Here is an 11,723-nt window from a genome sequence, read left to right as displayed (position 1 = left end):
GTCAGTGTTTTTTAAGGTTCATCCCCATTCATTGTATGGAAAAGAGCAGTGTGAACATTTACTAAACATCATAAGATGATCTCACAGAAAAAAGAAAATCATCTGTGAAGATGGGCTGGAAAAATCTGGGCTTTTACATTGCAAGATCATGAGAAATATTCAGTTGAGTTCTTCCAGACTTATAAATGTGCATTGTGTAATATTTAGGAGGATCTGTTGACAGAAATACAATATCATATACATAACTATGTTTTCAGTGGTGTATGAAGACCTTACATAATGAACCGCTGTGTCATAATTGTACAGTGGCCAATCGGACAATAACGTTTCGTCACTATGTTCGTGCAAAGAAGCTTTAGCTAAAGTCAGCGAATAAAACACTGACACACTGATGAACAAGTAACAATAATGTTCGCAATAACACATTGTTTTACTGAATACTGCAGTAAACACAATTTCTTCATCTTTGTAAAGAACCCTCATCGCTGAACTGGCTACTCTCTGCTGTCTCACACAACGACATCTTTTCCTTCACCGTAACTTCTGTTGGTTGCAATTTGCAACCTCACCACTAGATGGCGCTAAAAATCACACTGCACTTTTAACTGATGTGACATGTGATTTAGGCTGTTTACACGGAAACGATCTGAAGAGAAAACGCAAAAGTGGCGTTTTTTTCACTTTTTATTCTGCGTTTAGACGAGCGTTATGGGGGGAAATCTGCGTGCATATGGTGACGCAAAAGTGTGTGAAAGTGGATGTAGTGTGCACTCCAGACGGAGAGGTGGCGATGTGAAGCACTGAGAGTGAAAGAGCCGCTGACACAGTTTTCATGTTTAATACGGTAAAGCTGCTGCTTTAACCCTCGTGCTCTTCGCGTGTCGCTCAAATGACAGAATTTATTTATTTTTTTGTCAATGAAATTAATGCTATATTTTAGTTTGATAATGTTTTGTTATTTTCCTGTACTGGCGCATGCCTGTGACGTAAACGCATTATGTGACGAGAGCCACCGTGAGCAGATCGGTGCCTTCACGGTCTAGGAGACTTTCGCGTTTTTAACCTTTAGACGGGAACGCGACGGTGGAGCGTTTACGATTTACACTCGGGAGGGTGGTTTCATTTTTTTTGTCTGCCCCAAAAATGCCGTTGCCGTCTAAATGAAAGGCACTTCTGATAAAATATTTTTACGCTTTCACCCGCGAGCGTTCTCGTGTATACAGGGCCTTAGTAACCGCTTGCATCAGCACAATCCCTCTTCTGGTGTTAATAAACTAGGCGTGAACAGTTATTTGTAGAGTTTCCCTTTCAGACGCAAAATTTAAGGGAGGAGAATATTTAATTGAATCATGCAAGGTGATTTATTAAGGTATTTTACTGGTATTTGCGCCATTTTTTAACACATGCTGAACACTCATAAAAACAATCCACTGACACGATCTTCCGTCGTTTATGACCCACCGCTTCCCGGCCATTGGCGAGTTGTTCCTCCAGTCCGTGTTTCCACAGTTATACGCTAGGGGGCGCTGTGACAGATCTTCTGAAAGAGCACAGCATCTCCGGATCCAACAACAAGTGACGACGATGATCACACACACACACACACACACACACACACACACACACGTTGTTTTGTGAGTTATGTAACAGCAACTGTTTTAAAGTAGGTTTGCCTCATGAAGCCACTAATGAACCTCAAGCATCTCTAATGATTCTCCTTCCACTGACTCTTTATACCTTCATTAACTGCACACACACACACACACACACACACTGATTTATGAAGCAGAGATTGTACAGTGTGTGGTTAAGTCTCGTGGGAGAGGTGTACAGTAGAGACAGTATCAGGGGTACACATCTGCTCCTGTCGCCAGTCATACTGTACCTCACCAAAGTCTGGAGACACTCGGTTTCAAAGTGGACACTATCAGCAGGAATTATTATTTCTTGGCTTGAATTACATCGTGACGGATATTTAGGAGCTGTGATAGTCATCAGTGTTGAGCACAAGGTTAACCCTGCCTGCTGGAAATGTTTAAAAATGATAATAAAAAAAACATTAATTAGAAAAGTAAATCAAATGCAATCAGTTACATTACTCAAAGTAATTGAAATAGTTACACTACGTATTACATTTTAAACAGGGTAACTTGTAATCTGTAACCTTCCCAACACTAACGTCAGCGCAGGAATATGTTTTCAATGAACAGAAAACCCTTTTAATAACAGTATATTGATCATGGAAATGGTTTCCTTCATTGGAAATAAACTGGTTGTGTTTGTGTCAGAAATACAATATAAAAGCTACAGTATAAACCTGCTTTTTGAGTTACATTGCAATACTTTACAGTAAAGCTAACTATATGGTGAAGTTGGTTAGCAATACAGTTAATAATTTTCTTTTAAAAGAAATATACTTAAATATTTACAAAAATACCCATAGCTTTACATCAAATATTAAAATGTTCTGTTTATCACCTATTCCCGGAAGTGAATCAATCAAAACTAACTTTAGCTGGAAAATATCATTTTTCAAGGACCGCTATAAAGCCAAAACAATCTGTTACCTTAAATTATACGTTTTAAGGTACAATCTACATTGTTAAAAGCACTATATAAATGAAGATGACTTGACCTTATAATTTACAGTATGGTAACTGTATATTTGAGCATATTTTATGTACATGGTTTTAATGTTATAATTTTTTTGATCATGTGTGTTTCTCTTATTTCTGTGTGAGCAACACTTCATGTTGTCATGATCTATGTTGCCACTGTATTTTCTATGCTCACATTCTGGACAGCCACAAACACAGGCCATCGTCTAGATTGGGGGTTTTGCAACTGTTCATATACAGTATGATGATCCCTTGTAAAAGTACAGTGGTGCATTGCTACCACATATTTTTTCCACCTAATTATGTCGTAATAAAGAGATTACGAGTTAAAACAACATATTTTCTGGTAATAACGAGATGGTTTCATTTTAACTAAATGTTTTCGAAACATCTCGTTATTGCGACATAATTGCGCGGGGAAAAAATCATATGCATATGGCTACCGTGTAAAATATTTCCTTCTAAAAAAAAATAAGATATTAGCTAGATAGATATAAATATAAGTAGTTTTATTATATATATATATAACACCCAATTTAAACTGTGTGAAAAAAATAAAGCATGTTGTTTGAAACCCTTGATCAAGATTGGATATTATGGCAGTCTCAATGTTTATTATTTCCTGAGGACTCGAAAGCAATTCCACGTTAAATTAAATAAACTATTAGTCATCTTTGTACTATCAAAAGTGTGTTTTAAACTGAAATGATAGACAGATCGACAGTTTAACCGTGATTTATTGTGTATGCAATAATATCTGTACTGTACATAAGGTACACGTTACAACATGAACCAAACGTTGATCATCAATGCGTGTGATGAGCTTTTGGTTTAACTTTACTCTTTCTTTTCAATTCCATTGTGATATTATTAAGTAAACATTCATATTTAATACATACAATCCAAAGCTTGTGGTGACATTGAATAAAATGTGTTTTCCATTTATTCCAGAAGCATTATCGATCTAAATGTTTTGAACAAAACATTACAAAAACAGATCCGACTGAAGTATTGGGCAATAATAAACACGGCTAAGTGCTGAACATATTCAACTCATGTAATTATGTACAGGCTAATAGTGCATCATGGGCTAAATACAGTCATGTACCTGCTCTGTGTTCAACTGCTCGTTTCTTATGCAGTTTCTGTGGTGTGAGAATCAAAGTGTCGCGCGCTGCGTGTGTGTGTCAGACCCAGGCCTGCCATCCGGGGAACAGGCGGCTGAGGTTTTTGGGGTCCATGGCCTGCTGGATGAGGAGGTTCACCTGTCCACCCACGCTGAGCACCGTCCCGTCCTCGACACCCTTCAGCTTCTCCTGCAGGCGCAGTAACACTCGCTCCGCCACTTTGTTGAAGCTCTGACTGTCACTGCACAAACACAACATGGAAATAAACCTGACTGTTAGAAACATGGCCATTTAAACCTTTATTCAGATCAGGGTGTGTGTACGTGCAGTTCTTATCAACTCTATACTGCCATACAAAGGGGGAATACAGTAACTACACCAGTGCTGAGGTACATGGATACAGTCAAACCAACGTTTATTCAGACACCTTCAACATTTCTCACATTATCACTGTTTATTCTCAGAGTTCTTGTCATATTTTATTACCATTTTCTAAACTATAGAGTTATCAGTGGATATTTGACTGTTTTTTTCCGTCCTTCTGTTGGACTGTCTCACAGATGAATTATGTTTAATATCTGTCAGCTGTGAAATTTAACTACACAATAAGATAATACCAATTTAGCTCAACCAATCACAGAGCAATGCTTAATTTTATTCAGTCTGTGGTGTAAAAAGCTCGCATTAGCAACTAAAGAAAAAACACGTAGCAAAACACGATCAGGTCAAAGTGTCTGAATCATTTTTGGTCCCAAATTTTTATTAATTTTACTGGTAGTCACTGTATGGATAATTTTTGGGTATAATATGTCACAGTTTACTTTATTTTGCTATCCTCACTTACATAAATGAACTACAGGTGAAACTCGAAACATTAGAATATCGTGCAAAAGTTCATTTATTTCAGTAAATCAACTTAAAAGGTGAAACTAATATATTATATAGACTCATTACATGCAAAGTGAGATATTTCAAGCCTTTATTTGTTATAATTGTGATGATTATGGCTTACAGCTTATGAAAACCCCAAACTCAAAATTAGAATATTGTGAAAAGGTTTTCATAAGCTGTAAGCCATAATCATCAAAATTATAACACATAAAGGCTTGAAATATCTCACTTTGCATGTAATGAGTCTATATAATATATTAGTTTCACCTTTTAAGTTGAAACTTAAGTTTTTAAATGAACTTTTGTACGATATTCTAATGTTTCGAGTTTCACATGTATAGCAGCCACTAGTAAAATAATATCTGGTGTCTGAATAATTTTTGATTTGACTGTATATAGCAGTTAAAGCCAAATCCTGTCATTGCGCAGATCATAATTTAAGAGACCCAATTGTAACTATTAGCACATTCACGAGACATTGTTTATTTCATATTTGATATGGAAAAATCCTCTAAATTACTAACATGATCAAAACTTGCTGAAAATCCTATTGTTCAAAATCTACAACATGCCGTCTGGTTAATAGTTATTTAACAAGTATAAGCAAGTCTTTTTGCTGTGAAATCTTTACTGGTTTTTATAGTAGAAAATGTAAGAATAACTTTTATATTGTTAGTACTATTTCAAGATGAACACATACTGGACTGAAGAAACTCAAAGTTTATTTTATTATCCATACACCATTGTTTAGAGACATTTTCAAAATGTATGACCTATGATAAATCAGGCTTTTAAGGAATGCTTTTTTGTACAATCATCATTACATTACATATGTTTTTCCCTCAACAATAAAAACTACAAAGCTTTGATCACAAAACTAAGCATTTAAATATCATACAAAGACTGGACAACATATATTTATATGTATTTTATGTAAGTAGTCTGCTATACTGTTATAAATATCTCTTTGATTTACATTACAAGCAATTAGAATTGTATCTTACATCTTTTGGCCATATAAATATCAGCAACTGCACCAGATTGAATATTTTTGCTCAGCTCGGGGCTCAGAATCATGTTAAAAAAAATGTTTTCTTGAGTGTGAGCTCTATATTCTCCATATCATACGATATGAGCCATACGTTTTTTTTATATATATATATATATATATATATATATATATATATATATATATATATATATATATATAAAATCGATTGTTCTTCCTGTTGTTTTATTGTCAGGCTTTAAAACACAAAGCTCATGAGGTGTAGTTTATGATGCATTGCAACATACTTTCTTCCTAAGCTGTGTTTCACGATTTATACCTGTGCCATATTCAAAACAGGGCTTCATGTTCAAGGATGAAACTGATATTATGTCTCAAAAGGGGAAGTAATAGGATGTTTAACCCCGGTAAAAGATCACCAGGTTCAAACGTGGTGTGAAAAGCTGATATTAGTTCATGCTCAACATTAAGTTTTAGTGCCTTACATTGAATGCATGTTCAGGGCTCCAGAGTAACACTTGAGAGCAGTAGCACCAGATCTGGGGAGTTTTTTAATCATAAATTTAACTTCATCATAAAATTACTATTGTTTTGCGTTAACAAGTGCAGTGACTACTAATATTACCTTTATTTCTTGTAAATTCACATTTGACAGTAATGCTCAGAGCTTGAGGTGAGATGCAGATAAATAACTTTTTTTTTTTTATAACAGTAACACCCAAAATGATTTTAAATATTTTTTATTTTTGGTCATCACATTAAAAATAACACTTAAATTGGATCAAATTTAGAGCTTTGAACTGCTGAAAAAAAAATAGTGTAAAGCATTTGAAAAAGTGCTTGAATTTCACTCTAAAGGTTGTACAAACCCAGAAATGAATAATGTAAAAAGATTCAACTATGTGTCCCACAATACCATGGTTACAGTTAGTGTTACTACATTAAATCCAATTAATGTAGTAAAGTTAAAAAGGTGCATGCAGGTGATTTATGGATTGAAGAGCCTTCTCCGACTTGTTTGTTCATGGCAGAATGATTCTCCTGGTTTCCACGTCAGTGCTGATGGTTTATAACAGTGAATTCTGCGCCGAATTTGAACGCTGCTTACTAGATCTTGCAGCGACGTTGATATACATTCAAATGTTTCTCAATCGATCTCCCAGCTCTGTGTAGTGAATGATCGAGATCGGCCGAGTAAACTGTCCTGAGCTTGAGCTGCGCTGGTCTACCATTGGTCCACGCTTTCAGTTCGTTTGCCGTTTGCTGTTTCTCGTATGCAACAGAATTGCCAGCTCTTATCAGTTGGGCGATGTGTGGTTGCACCAGTGTGACCTCTAACAAAATTCAGTCGCACCGGCAAGAAAAAAGGTTGCAAAATGCGACCACAGCTGACGAACAGGACGAGAAATAGCTCAACCGGATGGAACAGAACACATGACTCTTAAAGGGACGGTTCGGAGTAAAATCAACCTAGGGTCCTTTGCACCTTGACCTTGAGCCAAACACCCCCCCAGAAGCTTTTTTTCCTTGGTTGAACATTATTAAAGTCAGAGCTTATTCAGAGATATCAGCGAATGGCTCAGTGCGGGCGCTAACGGATCCGAAGGTAAATTACCCAAGTAATAATGCCCGGAATGGTACTAAACTTCTACAGTAGTACAAATAGGTTCTGCACTCAAAAACTTTACAATGCCTCGTTTTTTAAGTACATCAGGAGTTTATTTAAATAAAACTTGCCTGATGGCTTATGCTACCGCTAACCCAGACACCGAGGTCACTTCTGTGATTTCGGAAAAGCCCGTAAAAGTCTCGCGCGATCACCCGGTGTTGCTGATAAAGTTTTTGGGCATTTTATTGTTTTTTTTCCGAAGTGTTGACAACTTAATAATTGTTGCAAACTGGTACTATCAACAAAAAATGAGTGCATTCCTGGAACTGGGCGTCGTTACACTTCATCCTTATGCATCGCTTTCTGCCAGGACTTTTACCGGCTTTTCCCAAATCACAGAAGTGACCTCGACGTCCGGGTTAGCGGTGGCATGAGCCGTCAGGCAAGTGTTCTTTAAATAAACTCCTGATGTACTTTCCAATGCCTCGTTTTATGAGTGCAGAAAATGTTTGTACAACTGTAGAAGTTTGGATGCCATTCTGGGGATTATTAGTGCGGTAATTTACGAGATACAACCTTCGGATCCGTTAGAGCCTGCACTGAGCCATTCGGGTGATATCTCTGAATAAGCTCTAACTTTAATAATGTTCGACTAAGGAAAAAAAGCTTCTGGGGGGTGTTTAGCTCGAGGTCATGGTGCAAAGCACCCTAGTTTGAAATTACTCCGAACCGTCCCTTTCAGAGTGTCGACATGAGTGTTACCTGGCCTTGCGATGCGTGTCGATCTCGTCTGCCCCCGGCGTGGGGTTGAGCGTGGCGTTGAGCTCCGCCTGCTCATCGTGCTGCTGCAGGTAGAAGGCCTTCAGGGGGTTCATGGTCCAGTCAAACAGAGGGTCGTACAGCAACACCTGCACACACACACAAAATCAAGCATCCATGTACTGACGAATGACACCTGTCAGGTGTGAGATGGCATAAAGTAATCCGTTTACCTCCACAATGGTCAACAGGGCTTCCTGAGAACTCCTCATAACTTCCATTGTTTTCTCACAACATCTAAAAAACATCATAATTGTTCAGTTCCTTTCACAGGTTATAATGTCACAAAACATCAACAGTCCCATTTTGGTGTTTTTACACTTGAATCATTTCAGTGGCCGGTTTAGACCAGGTTCAGTGGGTTTTACACTGACCTCCGGAAGACGCCCTCCACCCCCGTGATGCCCATCCCGTCCACAATGTCCCGAGACAGTCTGAAGGGCACCGTCTCAGGGGTGGGCAGGATTTTACCCTGCTCGAAGGCGACACCTGTGCGGAGAGACCGTGAAGGTGAAAATGTAAAACACGAGAAGAGCACAAGACCTTCTGAAGCGCTGGTTTCCGGTGCACACGTACCGAGGTCAATGTGGACCAGTTCTGCAGTCTGCTCATCAATGAGGATGTTCTGAATGTGCCGATCGCCCAGGCCAACGATGTAACCCACTGTCAGACACAAGACACATCGCTACTTTCACATGATTGTCTATGAAATTCAGGAAATAATATTGTATTTTAAAGGGGGTTCGGGAAATCTGAGGCCAGATGCATCTCTGTTCTGTCCCGCAGAAATGACACTTCCCCAGCGTCAGATATGAACTTTTCCATTAATATTGGAACGGTGTTGATTTCCAGGGGGATTTTTTATTAGTAATTATCTAGTTAAATGTATTCGTGTTGCCTTTTACGTTAAATAGGCCTACATACATTTAACCAAGTACTTCAATCAATCAGAATATTACAGACCATTATCAATAAAACATCATCAACATTAACAAAAGCCAACTTTACAGCTAACGTACAACAGAAGCTGCATCTGACATAGCATTTATGTACAGATACTGTCAAATTAAATTTCAGGACTTCAAGCACTACATTTTTTGGTTTTCAAGGACTACAATCAGAGATCTTTAGTGTTTTTTAAGATTTTTTAAAAACTCAAATTACAGATATACAACTTACAACGTATTTAATGTTCGAGAAAATTTATAATGGCTATTATTGTTCAATAAATAATATTTTATATTATAATGTTGGCGTACCGTATCGAGAAAAGGTCTGATGGGGGTTTACGCAGTGTTTATTTTGCGTGAAAAGATTGCATTTGTGTGTTTAAAAAAATAATGATACATTTCATATATACTGTTTTTGAATAAGTCAAGCACTTTTCTAGTACCTCTTCGTAAATATGGCTGTTTTCAAGAGTTTTCCAGGACTTAAACTTCAGAAAGTCAAATTCAAGTACTTTAAACACCTTGTACAAACCCTGACAGACTGTTCAATGTTAAAGGTGGTGATTATCCTTGTAGTAGTAGTGATTATTATTAATGTAATTTAATAAAACACATAAAAAAATGTGTTTGGCCGAATTGCGTGTCATATTCTGGCTACACAGACATTTATTTAATTACTTACAGCTTTTTACACATTAGAAAACCAAGACTTTGCTGTAGTTATTTTAGTAGCATGTAAAACACAACTAGGAATAAATGATACACGATAAATAAATGAAAGTGATACGACAGCATTCCCCATCACTAAAGTGGTCCATGACTTCAATAATTCCTTTACTTATAATATCGTATCTGCACTTTGTTGTTTATGATGAGAGAATCTACGGGACAGCAGCATTTAGTCAGTGAGTGTGATCAATGACCAAAACCCCAGTGTTTTCAGCCGTGACTCGTTTAAACACCTTGGACTGGCCTCTGCATTCATAAACTCAACAGAGACGTCTGTGATTGGTTTAATGCTCAATGCTGCATTTAAATGGCATGTTTTCATTCATTTCGTGACAGCTGTATTAGACTTATTTAGAAATTCTACAGAGGCATTTTCTACCTCCTTATCTTGAATTTAGAGACCATTTTTGTTCATTTTGAGTGTATTGTACCCCAAGCCCCCGTTATTTTCCGACCCTGCATGTCCCTATAATCAGTTTACGGTCAAAAGGAAACGTGTGAGTAATGATGTTGTGTGTATGAGTACCGATAGAAGAGGTGGCCACACTGCGAGTGTACGCTAGCTGTCTCTCCAGCCACACCGCGGGATCTAGGAAGCGTTCCATGCAAAAGTATCGGAAAACTGGCCGGAATTTCTGGCACACCTCTGTGAAAGCCTGAAGTTTGTCGTCGAATTCCAGCCTTTGAGCCTCCTACATCATCACAACGAGAACATGAGGGAAATATTTCATAAATAATATAGGTTTTTTTTTAAAGACAATCCCTAATATTACAACCAAACAGTTCACAGTAAAATGCCTGTAAGAATGAATCAGCAGGATGACAAATGAATCCGGTACCATCATTTTCTTGCGACAGGACATGTTGGGCCAGTCCTGTGGGCGGAAGCGTTTGTGCGCCCCCTTCTGTGGGTCCACCAGGAACTCTCCAATGGGCACAGTACCAGAACACCACTCCAAAACACCACTGCGCTGGGAAAATGGCACCACCTGGTACAAACACATGGCTCAGGGTTGATAAAGTCATATTTACATATTCATTACAGCTCTAAGAGCTATTTTACTAGACCCAGTAAGCGCACACACATTGTCAAGTCGTGCATTCAATCGTTTAATGCACAGCTAGCCATGGGCTAACCTGCTTATAACATGGTTAACAAGTTAAAGCTGTATTTGATGTTTGCAGGATAATATTTGACTAGAAGGATAAAAATTATGTTTGTTTTTCTTTCAGTTATGGCTCATTAGATCTAGCATTCTGCCCGCTTTAAGATGACTTTTATTTGAATGAACTATAACATTTCTTTGCATTCATTTTTGAGAGAGAGAGAGAGAGAGAGAGAGAGAGAGAGAGAGAGAGAGAGAGAGAGAGAGAGAGAGAGAGAGAGAGAGAATTACCTTTATCTGTGCAGCATCTCCTACCAATGAAGCTGTGAGTTTAATTACTTCAAAAACAGCGACGCGATTCAGTAGCAAAGCTATTTTATTCATAAAGCCACAGGGCAATGTTGATAAGATTCTGTGCTTCTGAATGTTTCTCCGTATGTGAGTGCGATTCAATGAAAGCAGCGCATTTATATAGAACGGTGATTAAACTGACTGGAACTACCTGATGTATTAGGGTGTACTCACACTAGGCACGGTTGCCATGAACCGGGCCCGAGTACGATTGTCCCCCCTCCCCACTCCCCCTCGGGCCTGCACTCACATAGGGTTTCAGCATTCGTGCCGGAGCACGCTTACGTCATTATGATGAGACGGTTTCGGGATAAACACATAGACAGTATGGATAAACAGAGCGGCGCTCTCTGAACACAATGGAGTCCATCGCTCTGTTTTCTTTGTGGATAATTTTGTGTCGTTTGGTCCACAGCCTGTAGTTGAACAGATGTGTCGCCTAAGTGGCGCGAAAATTTTCACGTAATCGTGCTGCTCGTATGAGGAGGTTTGCAAGGTACCAGCTGAAGTGCAG

At 38.2% G+C, this 11,723-nt stretch overlaps 1 protein-coding gene across 1 annotated transcript in view; it reads right to left on the bottom strand.

Annotated features, from left to right (window-relative positions):
* Nucleotides 1–3,336: 3,336 nt before the first annotated feature.
* The window catches only part of atm (ATM serine/threonine kinase), a 78,321-nt gene continuing 69,934 nt past the window's right edge, over nt 3,337–11,723 (bottom strand). The window contains exons 56-62 of the mRNA XM_079609577.1: nt 10,592–10,741; nt 10,279–10,444; nt 8,650–8,736; nt 8,448–8,562; nt 8,247–8,310; nt 8,017–8,162; nt 3,337–3,986 (exon numbers count right to left, since the gene is read on the bottom strand). Of these exons, the coding sequence (XP_079465703.1) occupies nt 3,806–3,986; nt 8,017–8,162; nt 8,247–8,310; nt 8,448–8,562; nt 8,650–8,736; nt 10,279–10,444; nt 10,592–10,741 (909 nt within the window). The 3' untranslated portion in view covers nt 3,337–3,805. The remainder of the gene's footprint in view (nt 3,987–8,016; nt 8,163–8,246; nt 8,311–8,447; nt 8,563–8,649; nt 8,737–10,278; nt 10,445–10,591; nt 10,742–11,723) is intronic.

Source organism: Phoxinus phoxinus (genome assembly GCF_949152265.1).
Source record: "Phoxinus phoxinus genome assembly, chromosome: 4".
In the NCBI taxonomy this organism is placed as follows: domain Eukaryota; kingdom Metazoa; phylum Chordata; class Actinopteri; order Cypriniformes; family Leuciscidae; genus Phoxinus; species Phoxinus phoxinus.
This window is presented reverse-complemented; position numbering and strand designations above follow the sequence as displayed.